The 18,638-nt window shown below is 39.4% G+C and overlaps 1 protein-coding gene across 2 annotated transcripts in view; it reads right to left on the bottom strand.

The window, feature by feature from the left end:
• Positions 1–2,701: 2,701 nt before the first annotated feature.
• RGS22 (regulator of G protein signaling 22) overlaps positions 2,702–18,638 on the bottom strand; it is a 159,126-nt gene continuing 143,189 nt past the window's right edge. For both annotated transcript variants that reach the window (XM_003256057.4, XM_003256056.2), the window contains exons 24-28: positions 6,919–7,014; positions 4,518–4,611; positions 4,321–4,401; positions 4,027–4,076; positions 2,702–2,846 (exon numbers count right to left, since the gene is read on the bottom strand). In XM_003256057.4, the coding sequence (XP_003256105.1) occupies positions 4,072–4,076; positions 4,321–4,401; positions 4,518–4,611; positions 6,919–7,014 (276 nt within the window). In that variant the 3' untranslated portion in view covers positions 2,702–2,846; positions 4,027–4,071. The remainder of the gene's footprint in view (positions 2,847–4,026; positions 4,077–4,320; positions 4,402–4,517; positions 4,612–6,918; positions 7,015–18,638) is intronic.

An 18,638-nucleotide genomic window follows, 5' to 3' on the forward strand; every position in this document is an offset into this window, starting at 1 on the left:
AGGAAAGAATCACTGCACTTGAAGAGAGAGCAATAGAAACTTCCAGAACTGAAATGCAAAGAGAAAATAGAATGAAGAAGACAGAATATCCAAGAACTGTGGGACAAAAAAAAAGGGGGGGTAGGCCAGGCACGGTGGCTCACACTTGTAATCCCAGCACTTTGGGAGGCCAAGGCAGGCAGATCACGAGGTCAGGAGATGGAGACCATGGTGAAACCCCATCTCTACTAAAAAATACAAAAAAATTAGCTGGGCATGGTGGCGGGCGCCTGTAGTCCCAGCTACTCAGAGAGGCTGAGGCAGGAGAATGGCGTGAACCCGGGAGGTGGAGCTTGCAGGGAGCCGAGATTGCGCCACTGCACTCCAGCCTGGGCGACAGAGTGAGACTCCGTCTCAAAAAAAAAAGGGGGGGGGGGGTAAATATATATAATAGGAACACCAGAAGGAAAAGAAAGAAAGAAAGGAAGAGAAGAAATATTTGAAGTAATAATGACTAAGGATTTTCCAAAATTAATGATAGACATCAAACCATAGATCCAGGAAGTTTTGAGAACACCAAGTAGGATAATGCTAAAAAAATCTATACCTTGGAATAGCATATTTGTGTCTGCAGAAAATCACAGACAAAGAGAAAATCTTTAAAGAAGCCAGAGGGTAGCAGTGGAAACAATTACCTATAGGGGAGCAAAGATAAGAATTACATCTGATTAATCTTCAGAAATCTTGCAAGCAAGAGGAGAGTAGAGTGAAATATTTTAAGTGTTGAAAGGAAAAAAAAAACTCTAACCTAGAATTCTGTATTCTACGAAATTATCATTTAAAAGTAAAGGAGAAATAAAGACTTTTAAGGCAAACAAAATCAAAGGAATTTGTTTCCAGTAGATCTGCCTTGCCAAGAATGTTAAAAGTAGTTCTTCAGAGAGAAGGAAAATTATACAAGTCAGAAACACAGACCTATAAAAAGAAAGAAAAAGCATCAGAGAAGGAATAAAGGAAAAAGGTAAAATAATATGTTTTTTTTTTCATTCTTAACTGATCTAACAGATAACAGTTTGTTCAAAATGGTAATAGCAACAATGTATTCAGTGAGTATAGCTTATGGATAAGAGAAATGAATGACAACATTGTGATAAGGGAGAGGAGGGAGGGATTGGGAACACTCTGTTATAAGGTACTTGCACTACTCATGAAGCACTATCGTGTCATTTGAAGGTGGACTTTTATTAGTAGTAAATACATATTGCAAACTCTAGGGCAATGAATAAGAAAAATTTAAAAAGTATAACTGATATGCTAAGAGAGGAGAAAAAGTGGAATCATATAAAATGCTCAATTAAAACCAGAGAAGGCAGCACAAGAGTAGAAGTCAGAAGAAAAGGAAACTTCACAGCCACTACACTACAGGGTATATGGCACTGTAGGAGCGCAGGAAACAAGAGGGTTCCCATGATTAGAAAAAAACAAAGAAAAGAAAAGAAAAAAAAAAACTATTGAAAACCCACTGCTTTAGAAGAAAAAATGATCTCTGAAGTAGATCTCCTAATAGTTAACCCATTTAAAACATCTAACTCTTCAGAGAATCTGGAGTGGCAGTTTCTACTTTGAAAATGCTTCTGGGATTATACAAAACTGGAAGTCCAGTGCTTCCAGTCTGGTGATCTAGGTCATATCCTCAGAGCTCTTGAGTCATGAGGCCCCCAGATGATTCTCCCAAGTCATTTCTTACACACTCTCCTTTTCCTCCAGGAAAAGTATAGGAGGGTATATGTCTGGGTTCTCTTTGACACAAGTATAGTTCCAGTTAATAAGGTGGCTTTTACCTTTTGACATTCTTTTCTTGCTACCCTAACAGTTTATTTCAAACAGTGGTTTATGGAACATTGCATCAGAATAACTTCAGGTGTCTGTTAAAGAGTGAGATTCCTGGGTCCAGCCCAAGAACTACTGAATGCGACACTCAGGGAGGGGGCTCAGGAATGTGCATTGCTAGCAAATGTCACAAGTGAGTCAAGCACACTAAAGTCTGAGAACCACTGCTTTAATATATAGTTCCTGGCAGGGCACGGTGGCTCATGCCTGTAATCCCAGCACTTTGGGAGGCCAAGGCAGGCAGATCCCTTGACATCAGGAGTTTGAGACCAGCCTGGCCAACATGGCAAAACCCTGTCTCTACTAAAATACAAAAATTAGCCAGGCGTGGTGGCACATACCTGTAGTCCCAGCTACTCAGGAGACTGAAGCAGGAGAATCGCTTGAACCTAAGGGGCAGATGTTGCAGTGAGCCAAGATCATGCTAATGTACTCCAGCCTCGGTGACAGAGTGAGACTCCATCTCAAATAATAATAATAATAATAATAATAATAATAATAATAATAACAACAACATAGTTCCTTTAGAGTTGGGGATGGGGTAAGGAAAGCTCTTCCTTTTATGTTTTGGGTCAATTTACCACTTGGAATATTTGTCCCCTAATCGCCTGCTGAATACATCTGTTAACCAAATACAGTACATGCTCAAGGAATATTTGTTGAAAGAGGACTTGAGGAACATAGCATTATACTTCCTTAACGACTGTGATAAGCAAAACATTTTGGTTCTTCAAGTCTAGATAGTAGTTGTTTTATTCTAAATAAGTTAAACAATTCTTATAGTCTTATATGTCATGTGTACAGAATAGCTATAATTTTAAAACTGCGAGAGTAAGACAAGCCAAATTTTCTTTATTTATTTCCCACCTGGATAATCCAGAATCAAACTTTATTTAGATGTTAGGCTTGCTCTGATACAGACCTTCAAAAAAATCACTGGAGCTTCTCATGTCAGCAAAATCTGGTTTAAAGAATTCCTGCAAAGGAAAAATAAATGGATGAAAATATAAACATCTATAGAAAACATAAATGCAAAACAACAAAAATCTTATATACAGTTGTTGATATGGTTTGGCTGTGTCCCCACCCAAATCTCATCTTGTAGTTCCCATAATTCCCACATGTCATTGGAAGGACCCAGTGGGAGGTAATTGAATCATGGGGGTGGTTACCCTCAGGCTATTCTCATGATAGTGAGTGAGTTCTCATGAGATCTGATGGTTTTATAAGGGGCTTTTCCCCCTTTTGCTTGGCACTTCTCTCTCCTGCTGCCTCTTGAAGAAGGACATGTTTGCTTCTCCTTCAGCCATGATTGTAAGTTTCCTGAGGCTTCCCCAGCCACATGGAACTGTGAGTCAAACCTCTTTCCTTTATAAATTACCCAATCTCGGGTATTTCTTCATAGCAGCATGAGAACGGACTAATACAGTTGTCATAAGGATCAAAATGTGAGCAGGAGTGTCAGCAAATGTTAGGGGGACTATGAGGCTGGCCTGAGGGGTGGAGAAATGGGCAAAAGAGTGTAGAGGCTAGGGTAAACTAGAAGAGAAAAAAATGAGTAGGCTAAGAACATTAAGGCCTACTCATCAAACCTCCCAAGAACCAGAAAACTAAGGATGTTAAGAAACCAAAAAGCTAATCTACAAGCAAAAGATAAAAGAAACAGGACTTTTAACTGGGTTCTTCAAGTATTAGGTCAATGAATTACACATTATACTACATTATACTACTAGACTACTTTGTAAGGCTTTGTTAAACTCTAACACTAGTATCCCATCAAAACTGTGTAATCACCTCAGAATCTGTATGAGAGAAGGGCCCTCAATTTTTAGTTCTTTTTTTTTTAAAGTTCCTTCTAATATTCCCAGCTTAGGAAATCTTGGGAAAACTGAGCTATAGCCCATTCTTCCATACATGTTCTTTGCAGAAGAAAACAGACAAGGAGTAAATAAAAGCAATACATGATCACTCTCCAGAGGCCTTACTTCTTAGGAGACTGTGCCATTCAAAAGGGAGGCAAGGCTCTCCTCCCCATCGATTTATTAGTGGGACATGTTATATGTGTGGTATGCTGTGTGTGTGCATGTGTGCATGTACATGAATGAGTGTATTACGAGGACATGTGTGGGACCAGCCAACATTCAGACTATGACGTACCTTGAACCTATCAGCAGCAGGATGTAAACACTCACATGAATGCTGTCACTCTGGAAAAGACATGAAGTTTTATGTATATATGTTAGTCTTTCCTCCTTAGCAGAGGAGAGGAACAGAGACAGAGAGAACCAGGACTCACACACACGGAGAAATTCTCCTAAGTTGCGGGGCAGAACAGGGTGGAGGGGTCGGTCCTCACCCCTTCCTCCCTGTACATTCTGAATGGCCAGGTGAGAGGCAGAACTCCAACAAAAAGAAAGAAAGAACTGAAGATAGACTACACTGGGAACTCACTCTGGCTGCTGTGGGCAGACATATTCTTTTTCAAAGACACAGTTGAAGCACTAGCCTTAAAATTTGTGAGAGGTTGCAAGCCTGCACGAAAATAAAAGAGACAAGAAAAACAGTAAAGTAAATATTGGCAAAGTCTTCTAAAATTAATCTGTGATAAAAATAAAAAAGTAAACTCGTAGGCAAAAAGCAAAAATTACCTGCAAACAACTTTTTTTCTAGTTCTTCTTGGATCTTAAGAAGAATTCTCTCCTGTTCTAAGGCTTCTATATACTTTGAGTAGCACCAGGTTGGCTAAAAAAAGCAATTTTCAAAGTTAATTCTGAAATGTTTGCTTTAGGAAATAAACTGAAGGTAAGATGTCTTCTATCAGCCTCTTCATTTAAATTTTTATTAAAGTATAACACACATAAAGAAAAGTGCACATCACAAGTTTATAATGATATGAATTTTTACCAACTGAACGTACCCAGGTCACCTTTTAACTGGGTACCACAAATTATTATCAACCTACCTTAGTCCATTTTCATACAAATATTTATGATAAAGTAAGTGTATTTTCTTCCATAGCCTTGACAAAATGTTTAAATTCCCTGGTTCGCAGGGAGGAGGTGGGGTGGGAACGTGAGGGTGGTGATATTCTATTTCTCAGTGAATCAATGTCAACAAAAGCTTTACAGATATCTTGACAGCTATTCAGTCATCTTTATATATTCAATTTGACTGTAAATCAAGTTTTAGGGGGAGAGTAACTTTGCATTTGTTCATTATAATTCTTCAATGTGCAAAATCTATCTAAAACAAATGCATATACATTTAGCCCTTCACATCCACAGGTTCTGCATCTGCAGATTTAACCCAACTGCAGATCAAAAATATTTTTAAAAATGAACAAAAAATAATACAAATAAAATATACAGTATAACTATTTACATAGCATTGACTTATGCTATAGTATAATACTTAGGTAATATATGTAATCTAGAGATGATTCGAAGTATATGGGATGATGTGGATAGGTTATATGCAAATACCATGTTGTTTTATATCAGGGACTTGAGCATCTTCAGATTTTGGTATCTGCAGGTAGTCTTGGAACCATTACACAGTGGATACTGAGGAATGACTGTATAGGGCATCTACATTTACCAAATGTCAGTGTATTATTACTTTACAAATTGCTAAAATAATTCAACATGTATACTTTAAACAGAAATCATAAGAAGCTACATTTATATTTATAAAATATCTTTGGTTTCTAAAAGTTTTTTAGTTTCCTACAAAAATCTTGAATATGACAAGATAGCATCATCATCACCACCATCATCATCATCATCCCTTTCTCTCTCTCTTTTTTTAACCGATAAGGTAAGAGGCTCAAAGGAAATTATGTGATTATATCCAGGTTTCAAGATAATACTGACTTGTGATAAAACAAAGATTAGAAGCCTGTTACCTCACACCTGTAATCCTAGCACTTTGGAAGGCTAAAGTGGGAGGACTGCACAAGCCCAGGAGTTTGAGACCAGCCTGGGCAACATGGCGGAACCTCATCTCTATAAAAAATACAAAAAATTAGCCAGGCATGGTGGTGTGCGCCTATAGTCCCAGCTACTTGGGAGGCTGAAGTGGGAGGATTCCTTGAGCCTAGGAAGTTGAGGCTGCAAAGAGCCCTTGCACCCTTTAACCTGCAAAGAGTTATCATACCACTGCACTCCAGCTTGGGTGACAGAGCAAGACCCTGTCTCAAAAAAAAAAAAAAAAAAAAAAAATAAGAAGCAGCCTGATATCTCTAACTGGATGTTTCCCCCTTTCACACTGTGTTTCTAAAATTTAATGCTATCATTTGCAAATTAATGGTATTATTTGCTAGGTATCATATGCTTTTAGATATCTCTTTCAGTATACAGTTCCACAAAATTGGATATTTCTCTTCTCTCAATAATAGCTTCATAGTTAGCCAGTTATCTTAGCTGGGTAACTGAACCTATTTGACATTCCTAAATGCCAAAAAGATTGTTTCTTGAGTTAGTATTACCCTAAGATACAAATGCTTTCAATACAAGTCATCAAAAATAGACATAAGTTAAACATATGAAATTTCAGGGAAGTAACAGTAATGTACTAGTTATAAATGTAAATGTAAACACAGAAACCATAATGTATTGGGGGGTGGTCATGTATGGTTAATTTTATGACTACTTCAAAAAATTAAAAATTTGAGACTAAGCATTTGACATTCTTCTGTCATTTTTTAACCCAAGAATACAACATCCTATATATATTCCATCTTGTTCTCTCTATTATACTATATCTGTCTTATTTTCTTTTCCAACAAGATGATCATTTCAACTTGTGCAATTTAAGTCTTCCTCATGTATCTCAAGAAGTTATTTTTCTTTATTAAACTATCTGGGATTGGCTGAAATTTTAATACTCTCTGAAGGCTCAAAGAAACTCCCTTCAATCTCTCCTACTATTATAATTGTAGGCTTATTTTCAAACAAACACATTCTAGTACCGTACAATGACTGAGTTACTGCATTCCACTATCCAATGCTCTAGCTGGGAAATGAGGTCTGCACCATCTTGCATGCTTACCTGTCGGCCATATGGTTGGAGGCCTAGGAAGGAATCACTGAGTAAAGCAGTTTTGATAGCAGGCACTGAAGTATTTGCATATTGTTTGATTCCATCCTGTAATTATATTAAATTATTCCCCAGAAAAGATAATGCTATGTTAATATAAACTTATGGCTAAGGAGTTATGACATCATACAACATAATATTTCATAGTGAGTGCTGCACTTGAGGTTTCATCAAGTCAATATCACTAATACGACAGAGTCTCCTGCTTTGATCTTTAATCTTATTTCATACTAATATAAAAACACCTTAAAATAAATGAGAGAAATGATTAAGTTGAATGTAAAAATCATTCCCAAATTCTGGAATCCAAGAAAAACCACTATAAACATTTTCATGAACATCCATCCATATTTCTCACTAGGGAAAATGCATAGATTCACAATTTTAATCTTTATATTTTATTATACAAATTTTACACAAATAGAATCTAACTATATTTGCTCTTTTTAAATCTGCCTTTTCATGTAGAATATGTTGTGAAAATGTGAATAAATATAGAGCTGGAATGTATGCCGGGCCTCTGTATTTTTTACCATTGTTTATCTGCTGTAGAACGGTGTCTGCCACATAGTATGCACTCAAATATTTGTTGAATGATGAAATTAATAAATTACATCAACATTTTCAGTGGATGAATGATCTTATGCACTAAAAGGTTTGCTGAACGATAAAATGAATAAATGTTATCATCACTTTCAACAGATAATATTCTAGAAAAAGGATGTACCATAGATAATTTAATTAACAACACTCATTAGAAATTTAGGTCATTTTCTTACTCAGCAACAGAAAGTCAAAAACCACATGTTCTCACTTATAAGTGGGAGCTAAATGATGGGTACACACAGACATATAGAGTAGAGTAACAGACACTGGTGACTCCAAAAGTTGGGAGGGTGGTAGGCAAGTGAAGGATGAAATACAACCTGTTGGGTACAACATACACTATTTGGGTGAGGAGTATATTTCAAAGCCCAGACTTTACCACACACAACATACCCATGTAACAACGGCACTTGTACTCCTAAATCTATACAAATAAAAAATTAATTAAATTTCCTTAAAAAAAGAAAAAAAACCCCAAACTTAAGAGGAAAACACATTTGAAGTAATTATAACAAAAAAGAACCATGTATAATTGTATTTCAATTAATACAGATCTTTAAGAAGAACAAATAAGCCAACAGATGAGTAAAGAAGAGACACAACAGAAACTTCCCCAAAGAGGAAATGCTACTGCTTAACAAAAATGGACAATTTTTTCAATATCCCTACTAATCAAAGCCATGAAAATAAGAACATTTCATGCCTTTCAAATTAGTCTTTAAAAATGATAATACGAGAGTTTCAATGTATGAATTTTGAGGAACACAAACACGTAGTCCATACCAACTACTTTTCATTTCTAGAACTTCATTATCCAAAACAGAAGCTCTGTTCCCATTAAATAATAACTCCTTACTGCCTTCTATCCCCAGCTCCTGGCAACCTCTATTCTACTTTCTGTTTCTGTGAATTTGACTATTCTAGGTACCTCATCTGGCAAGATGGCTGAATAGGAACAGCTCCCATCTGCAGCTCCCAGCAAGACCAACACAGAAGGAGGGTGATTTCTGCATTTCCTCCTGAGGTACTGGTTCATCTCATTGGGACTGGTTAGACAGTGAGTACAGCCCACAGAGCATGAGCAGAAGCAGGGTGGGGTGTTGCCTCATGCAGGAAGTGCAAGGGGTTGGGGAACTCCCTCCTCTAGCCAAGGGAAGCCATGAGGGACTGTGCCGTGAGGAACTATGCACTCCAGCCCAGATACTATGCTTTTCCCATGGTCTTCGCAACCTGCAGGCCAGGAGATTCCCTTGGGTGCCTATGCCACCAGTGCCCTGGGTTTCAAGCACAAAACTGGGCAGCTGTTTGGGCAGACACTGAGCTAGCTCCAGGAGTTTTTTTTTTTTTTTTTGTACCCCAGTGGAGCCTGGAACCCCAGCGAGACAGAACCATTCACTCCCCTGGAAAGGGGGCTGAAGCCATGGAACCAAGTGGTCTCACTCAGTAGGTCCCATCTCCAAGTAGCCCAGCAAGCTAAGATCCACTGGCTTGAAATTATCACTGCCAGCACAGCAGACTGAAGTCGACCTGGGACACTTGAGCTTGGTAGGGGGAGGGGCATCTGCCATTACTGAGGCTTGAGTAGGTGGTTCTCCCCTCACAGTGTTAAGGAAGCCTCTGGGAAGTTTGAATGGTGCAGAACTCACTGCAGTGTGGCAAAGCAGCTGTAGCCAGACTGCCTCTCTAGATTCCTCCTCACTGGGCAGGGCATCTCTGAAAGAAAGCCAGCAGCCCCAGTCAGGGGCTTATAGATCAAACTCCCAACTCCCTGGGACAGAGCACCTGGGGGACAGGGTGGCTGTGGGCACAGCTTCAGCAGACTTAAACATTCCTGCCTGTCAGCTCTGAAGAGAGCAAAAGATCTCCCAGCACAGTTCTCAAGTTCTGCTAAGGGATAGACTGCCTTCTCAAGTGAGTCCCTGACCCCAGTGCTTCCTGACTGGAGACACCTCCCAGCAGGGGTCAACAGACACTTCATACAGGAGAGATCCAGGTGGCATCAGGCGAGTGCCCCTCTGGGACAAAGCTTCCAGAGGAAGGAGCAGGCAGCAATCTTTCCTGTTCTGCAGCCTCTGCTGGTGATAACCCAGGCAAACAGGGTCTGGAGTGGACCTCCAGCAAACTCCAGCAGACCTGCAGAAGAGGGGCCTGACTGTTGAAGTAAACCTAACAAACAGAAAGCAATAACGTCAACATCAACAAAAAGGGCACCCACAGAAAAATTTCATGAAAAGGCCATCAACATCAAAAATGAAAGGTAGATAAATCCATGAAGATTAGGAAAAACCAGCACAAAAAGGCTGAAAATTCCAAAAACCAGAATGCCTCTTCTCCTCCAAAGGATTTCAGCTCCTCTACAGCAAGGGCACAAAACTGGATGAAGAATGAGTTTGACGAATTGACAGAAATAGGCTTCAGAAGGTGGGTAATAACAAACTCTTCTGAAGGAGGATCTTCTAACCCAATGCAAGGAAGCTAAGAACCTTGACAAAAGGTTACAGGAACTGCTAACTAGAATACCAGTTTAAAGAAGAACATGAATGACCTAATGAAGCTGAAAAACACAGCACAAGAACTTCGTGAAGCATACACAAATATCAATAGCTAGACTGATCAAGCAGAAGAAGGGATATCAGAGATTGAAGATCAACTTAATGAAAACTCGTGTAGACAAGATTAGAGAAAAAGAATGAAAAGGAATGAACAAAGCTTCCAAGAAATATGGGACTATGTGAAAAGACCAAACATACAATTGATTGGTGTACCTGAAAGTGATGGGAAGAATGGAACCAAGTTAGAAAACACACTTCAGGATATTATCCAGGAGAACTTCCCCAATCTAGCAAGACAGGCCAACATTCAAATTCGGGAAATACAGAGAATGCCACTAAGATACTCCTCGAGAAGAGCAACCCCAAGACACATAATCGTCAGATTCTCCAAGGTTGAAATGAAGGAAAAAATGTTACGGGCAGCCAGAGACACAGGTCAGGTTACCGGGGCCGGGCGCGGTGGCTCACACCTGTAATCCCAGCACTTTGGGAGGCCGAGGAGGGCGGATCACGAGGTCAGGAGATCGAGACCATCCTAGCTAAAATGGTGAAACCCTGTCTCTACTAAAAATACAAAAAATTAGCCGGGCGTGGTGGTGGGCAGCTATAGTCCCAGCTACTCAGGAGGCTGAGGCAGGAGAATGGCATGAACCCAGGAGGCGGAGCTTGCAGTGAGCCGAGATTGCGCCACTGCACTCCAGCCTGGGCGACAGAGCGAGACTCCATCTCAAAAAAAAAAAAAAAGGCCGGGCGCGGTGGCTCACGCCTGTAATCCCAGCACTTTGGGAGGCTGAGGCGGGCGGATCATGAGGTCAGGAGATCGAGACCATCCTGGCTAACACGGTGAAACCCCGTCTCTACTAAAAAAAAATACAAAAAATTAGCCAGGTGAGGTGGCGGGCGCCTGTGGTCCCAGGTACTCGGGAGGCTGAGGGAGGAGAATGGTGTGAACCCGGGAGGCAGAGCTTGCTGTGAGCCGAGATCATGCCACTGTACTCCAGCCTGGGTGACAGAGTGAGACTCCACCAAAAAAAAAAAAAAAAAAAAAAAAAAGTCAGGTTAACAGCTGATCTCTCAGCAGAAACTCTACAAGCCAGGAGAGAGTGGGGGCCAATATTCAACATCCTTAAAGAAAAGAATTTTCAACTCAGAATTTCATATCCAACCAAACTAAGCTTCATAAGTGAAGGAGAAATAATCCTTTACAAACAAGCAAATGCTGAGGGATTGTGTCACCACCAGGCTTGCCTTACAAGAGCTCCTGAAGGAAGCACTAAATATGGAAAGGAAAAACTGGTAACAGCCGCTGCAAAAAACATACCAAATTAGAAAGACCAATGACACTATGAAGAAACCGCATCAAGTAATGTGCAAAATAATCAGCCAGCATCATGATGACAGGATCAAATTCACACATAACAATATTAACCTTATGTAAATAGGCTAAATGCCCCAACTAAAAGACACAAACTGGCAAATTGGATAAAGAGTCAAGACCCATCGGTGTGCTGTATCCAGGAGACCCATCTCATGTGCATAGGCTCAAAATAAACAAATGAAGGAATATTTACCAAGCAAATGGAAAGCAAAAAAAAGCAGGGATTGCAATCCCAGTCTCTGATAAAACAGACTTTAAACCAACAAAGATCAAAAAAGACAAAGAAGGGTATTACATAATGGTAAAGGGATCAATGCAACAAGAAGAGCTAACTATCCTAAATATCCTAAATATATGTGAACCCAATAAAGGAGATTCATAAAGCAAGTTCTTGGAGACCTACAAAGAGACTTAGACTCCCACACAATAATAGTGGGAGACTTTAACACCCCCCTGTCAGTATTAGACAGATCAATGAGACAGAAAATTAACAAGGATATTCAGGATTGAACTCCACTCTGGACCAAGTGGACCTAATACACATCTACAGAACTCTCCACCCCAAATCAACAGAATATACATTCTTCTCAGCATCAGGTAGCACTTATTCTAAAATCAACAACATAATTGGAAGTAAAACACTCCTCAGCAAATGCAAAATAACAGAAATCATAACAAACAGTCTCTCGGACCACAGTGCAATCAAATTAGAACTCAGGATTAAGAAACTCATTTGAAACTGCACAACTACATGGAAACTGCACAACCTGCTCCTGAATGACTATTGGGTAAATAACAAAATTAAGGCAGAAATAAATAAGTTATTTGAAACCAATGAGAACAAAGACACAATGTACCAGAATCTCAGGGACATAGCTAAAGCAGTGTTAGGAGGGAAATTTATAGCACTAAATTCTCACATCAGAAAATGGGAAAGATCTAAAATTGACACCCTAACATCACAGTTAAAAGAACTAGAGAAGAAAGAACAAACAAATTCAAAAGCTAGCAGAAAATAAGAAATAACTAAGATCAGAGCAAAACTAAAGGAGATACAGACATGAAAAACCCTTCAAAAAATTAATGAATCCAGGAGCTGGTTTTTTGAAAAGATTAACAAAATAGACCACTACCCAGACTAATAAAGAAGAAAAGAGAGAAGAATCAAATAGATGCAATTAAAAATGATAAAGGGGATATCAGCATGGATCCCACAGAAATCCAAACTACCATCAGAGAATACTATAAACACCTCTATGCAAATAAACTAGAAAATCTAGAAGAAATGGATAAATTCATGGACACATACACCCTCCCAAGACTAAACCAGTAAGAAGTTGAATCCCTGAATAGACCAATAACAAGTTCTGAAATTGAGGCAGAAATTAGTCACCTACCAACTAAAAAAAGCCTAGGACCAGATGGATTCACAGCCAAATTCTACCAGAGGTACAAAGAGGAGGTGGTACCATTCCTTCGGAAACTATTCCTAACAATAGAAAAAGAGGGGCTCCTCCCTAACTCATTTTATGAGGCCAGCATCATCCTGATGATGGTCACAACCAGCAGAGACACAACAAAAAAATAAAATTTCAGGCCAATATCCCTGATGAATATCAATGCAAAAATCCTCAGTAAAACATTTGCAAACTGAATCCAGCAGTACATCAAAAAGCTTATCCACCACAATCAAGTTGGCTTCATCCCTGGGATGCAAGGCTGGTTCAACATATGCAAATCAATAAACATAATCCACCACATAAAAAGAACCAATGACAAAAACCACATGATTATCTCAATAGATGCAGAAAAGGCCCTTGATAAAATTCAACACCTCATTATGCTAAAACCACTCAATAAACTAGGTATTGATGGAAATATCTCAAAATAATAAGGTCAATTTATGAAAAACCCATAGCCAATATCATACTGAATGGGCAAAAGCTGAAAGGATTCCCTTTGAAAACCAGCACAAGACAAGGATGCCCTCTCTCACCGTTCCTATTCAACATAGTATTGGAAGTTCTGGCGAGGGCAATCAGGCAAGAGAAAGAAATAAAGAGTATTCAAATAGGAAGAGAGAAAGTCAAATTGTCTCTGTTTGCAGATGACATGATTGTATATTTAGAAAACCCCATTGTCTCAGCCAAAAACTCCTTAAGCTGATAAGTAACTTCAGCAAAGTCTCAGAATACAAAATCAATGTACAAAAATCACAAGCATTCCTATACACTAATAATAGACAAACAGAGAGCCAAATCATGAGTGAACTCCCATTCACAATTGCTACAAAGAAAATAAAATACCTAGGAATACAACTTACAAGGGACCTGAAGGACATCTTCAAGGAGAACTACAAACCACTGCTCAAGGAAATAAGAGAGGACACAAACAAATGGAAAAACATTCCATGCTCATGGATAGGAAGAATCAATATCATGGGATAGGAAGAATCAATATCATGAAAATGGCCATACTGACCAAAGTAATTTATAGATTCAATTCTATTCCCATCAAGCTACCATTGACTTTCTTCACAGAGCTAGAAAAAACTACTTTAAAGTTCATATGGAACCAAAAAAGAGCCCATATAGCCAAGACAATCCTAAGCAAAAAGAACAAAGATGGAGGCATCACACTACCTGACTTCAAACTATACTACATGGTTACAATAACAAAAACAGCCTGGTACTCATACCAAAACAGATATATAGACCAATGGAACAGAACAGAGGCCTCAGAAATAACATCACACATCTACAACCATCTGATCTTTGACAAACCTGACAAAAACAAGCAATAAGGAAAGGATTCCCGATTTAATAAATGTTGTTGGGAAAACTGGCTAGCCATATGCAGAAAACTGAAACTGGACCCCTTCCTTAAACCTTATACAAAAATTAACTCAAGATGGATTAAAGAGTTAAACATAAAACCTAAAACAATTAAAAACCCTAGAAGAAAACCTAGGCAATATCATCCAGGACACAGGCATGGTCAAAGACTTCATGACTAAAACACCAAAAACAACTGCAACAAAAGCCAAAAATGACAAATGGGATCTAATTAAACTAAAGAGCTTCTGCACAGCAAAAGAAACTATCATCAAAGGGAACAGGCAACCTACAGATTGGAAGAAAATTTATGCAATCTATCCATCTGATAGAGGTCTAATATCCAGAATCTACAATGAACTCAAACAAATTTACAGGGAAAAAACAAACAATCCCATCAAAAAGTGGGCAAAGGATATGAACAGACACTTCTCAAAAGAAGACATTTATGTGGCCAACAAACATATGAAAAATAGTTAATCAACACTGGTCATTAGAGAAATAAAAATCAAAACCACAATGAGATACCATCTCACATCAGTTAGAATGGTGATCATGAAAAAGTCAGGAAGTACGCCAGGCGTGGTGGCTCACGCCTGTAATCCCAGCACTTTGGGAGGCTGAGAAGGGTGGATCACGAGGTCAGGAGGTCGAGACCGACCTGGCTAACATGGTGAAACCCTGTCTCTACTAAAAATACAAAAAATTAGCTGGGTGTGGTGGCGGGCGCCTGTAGTTCCAGCTACTTGGGAAGCTGAGGCAGGAGAATGGTGTGAACTCGGGAGGTGGAGCTTGCAGTGAGCCAAGATTGTGCCACTGCACTCCAGCCTGGGTGAGAGAGCAAGACTCCATCTCAAAAAAAAAAAAAAAAAAAAAAAAAGTCAAGAAACAACAGATGCTAGAGAGGATGCGGAGAAATAGGAACACTTTTACACTGTTGGTGGAAGTGTAAATTAGTTCAACCATTATGGAAGACAGTATGGTGATTCCTCAAGGATCTTGAACCAGAAATACCATTTGACCCAGCAATCCCATTACTGGGTATATACCCAAAGGATTATAAATCATTCTACTATAAAGACACATGCACAGGGATGTTTATTGCAGCACTATTCACAATAGCAAAGACTTGGAACCAACCCAAATGCCCATCAATGATAGACTGGATAAAGAAAATGTGGTGCATATACACCATGGAATACTATGCAGCTATAAAAAACAATGAGTTCATGTCCTTTGCAGGGACATGGATGAAGCTGGAAACCATCATTCTCAGCAAACTAACACAGGAACAGAAAACCAAACATCACATGTTCTCACTCATAAGTGGGAGTTGAACAATGAGAACACATGGACACAGGAAGGGGAACATCACACACCAGGTCCTGTCAGGGGGTGGCAGCAAGGAGAGGGAGAGCATTAGGACAAATACCTAATGCATGTGGGGCTTAAAACCTAGATGACGTGGCCAGGTATGGTGGCTCATGCCTTAATCCCAGCACTTTGGGAGACCGAGGCGGGCAAATCACTAGCTCAGGAGTTCAAGACCAGCCTGGCCAATATGGTGAAACCCTGTTTCTACTAAAAATCCAAAAAATTAGCTGGGCGTAGTGGCAGGCGCCTGTAATCCCAACTTGGGAGGCTGAGGCAGGAGAATCACTTGAACCTGGGAGGCAGAGGTTGCAGTGAGCCGAGATTGCGCCACTGTACTCCAGCCCAGGCAACAGAGTGAGACTCCATCTCAAAAAAAAAAAAAAGCCAAAAACCCAGTTGATGGGTTGATGGGTGCAGCAAACTACCATGGCACATGTATACCATGTAACAAACCCGCACATTATGCACATGTATCCCAGAAATTAAAGTATAATAAAAAAATGCATATTAACAAAAGTGTAGCAAAATGGGTATTTTCTGCCAATTTAGATTGCAGATCATTTTAAATTGGCATACACTTTTTAATAGAATAATTTGTATCTTGTCTGATCTCTGAAGCTAAGCAGAATGGAGCCTGGTTACTACTTGCATGAGAGAGTAATTTGTAAATGTATTGAATACCTTAAAATGGTTATACCCTTTCAGCAGTCAATTATACATTTAAATGTATAGTTTCACGAAGTAACCCAAAACTTTGGTGATGGGCTGGGGTTGGGGAGGGGGGATTTTATCCAACAAGATCAATATTACAACAGCATAAGCAACAGTGAGATAGAAATGTTTAGATTTAAATGTTTGGTTAAATAACCCATGGCCATAACCCTTCCATGGAACATTTTCTAGTCATAAAATGCTATGTTCACAAAGAATGTTTAATGTAGACAATGCTTATGACACAATAGTAATGAGAAAAAAAAGATTAAAACTGCATATAACAAATGGATATAAGGCCGAGTGCAGTGGCTCATGCCTGTAATCCCAACACTTTGGGAGGCCGAGGCAGGTGGATCACTTGAGGTCAGGAGTTCAAGACCAGCCTGGCCAACATGGCGAAACCCCATCTCTACTAAAAATACAAAAATTAGCCGGGTGTGGCAACGGGTGCCTGTAATCTCAGCTACTTGGGAGTCTGAGGCAGGAGAATTGCTTGAACCTGAGAGGCAGAGGTTGCAGTGAGCTGAGATCATGCCACTACACTCCAGCCTGGATGACAGAGCAAGACTCTGTCAAAAAAAAAAAAAAAAAGTGGATATAATTATGTAAAACAAAAATAAAACCCTATGCATTAAAAAAAGTCTTAAAGGCCTGACACAGTGGCTCACACCTGTAATCCCAGCACTTTGGGAGGCCAAGGTGGGCGGATTACTTGAGGTCAAGAGTTTGAGATGCCTGGCCAACATGGTGAAACCCCACCTCTACAAAAAATACAAAAATTAGCCAGGCGTGGTGTGGCATGCACCTGTAATCCCAGCTACTCAGAAGGCTGAGGCAGAAGAATCGCTTGATCATGGGAAGTGGAAGTTGCAGTGAGCCAAGATCATGCCACGGCAGTCTAGCCTGGGCGATAGAGCAAGACTCCGTCTCAAAAAAAAAAAAAGACCCAAAGAAAAGACATTAAAATGTAGTTACTATGCATAGATGGTATTAATAAAATAATGATAATAATAATATATTGGCATTAGATTAGAAACTTGTAATATTAAGATTATTCTATATTGTTGAACCAGCATCTGATAAATCTGTTTGCAGTGGTGACAGAATTTTAAAAGTACCTATTATTTTCTTATTACTAATAATCCTTAATTAACCTGATGATATTATCAACAACACAGTTCACTCTTGCTTTAATAATGGAAATTCTGTATTTTATTTCTCAATTTCCTGTGTAGCTGGCTAGGGTTATGCTATATTCTGTAAAGGACAAGATATTTTGCCAGTGTGGCACAAATTTGAGAAGATCCAAGGCCTAGCATTTCACAGGATGAGCTTGTCCTTGACTTTTTATATCCAGATGATAGTGTATATTGCCATTAAAATAATTAGATGACCAAAAAAAGCAATTTGGGTCATTTTCAACTTTTTACTATTATAAGTGATGCTGTGTATATACATCTTTGTGCATGTTTATGATTCTCTTATTTATTTATTTTTAAATTATTTGTAGAGATGAGGTCTTGCTATGTTGCCCAGGCTGGTCTCCAACCCCTGGGCTCAAGCAATCCTCCTTCCCTGGCTTGCCAAAGTACTGGGATTACAGGTGGGAGCTACCACACCCAGCTGATTCTCTCCTTTAGAATAAATTTCTAGAAGTGTATTTGCTGATTAAAAAGAATGAACATGGCCAGGTGCCGTGGCTCAAACCTATAATCCAAGCACTTTGGGAGGCTGAGGTGGGCGGATCACTGGAGGTCAAGAGTTCGCGACCAGCATGGCCAACATGTTGAAACCCATCTCTACTAAAAATACAAAAATTAGCCTGGCATGGTGGTGTGTGCCTGTAGTCCCAGTTACTCAGGAGGCTGAGGCACAAGAATCATTTGAACCTGGGAAGCAGAGGTTGCAATGAGCTGAGATTGCACCACTGCACTCCAGCCTAGGTGACACGGCGAGACTCCATCTCAAGAAATAAAATAAAGAAATAAAATAAAAAGAATGAACATGCTTTTTATGGCAGATTGAGCAGACTAATACAATATGATACCATTTATGTAAGTTAAAAAACATAAAAAATAGTACTTTGCATTGTTTATGAATGCATCCACATGCATGAAACACTGTCTTTTGTTTGTTTGTTTGTTTTTGAGACAGAGTCTTGCTCTGTTGCCCAGGCTGGAGTGCAGTGGCGCCATCTCAGCTCACTGCAAGCTC

Source organism: Nomascus leucogenys, chromosome 16 (assembly GCF_006542625.1).
Source record: "Nomascus leucogenys isolate Asia chromosome 16, Asia_NLE_v1, whole genome shotgun sequence".
Lineage (NCBI taxonomy): Eukaryota > Metazoa > Chordata > Mammalia > Primates > Hylobatidae > Nomascus > Nomascus leucogenys.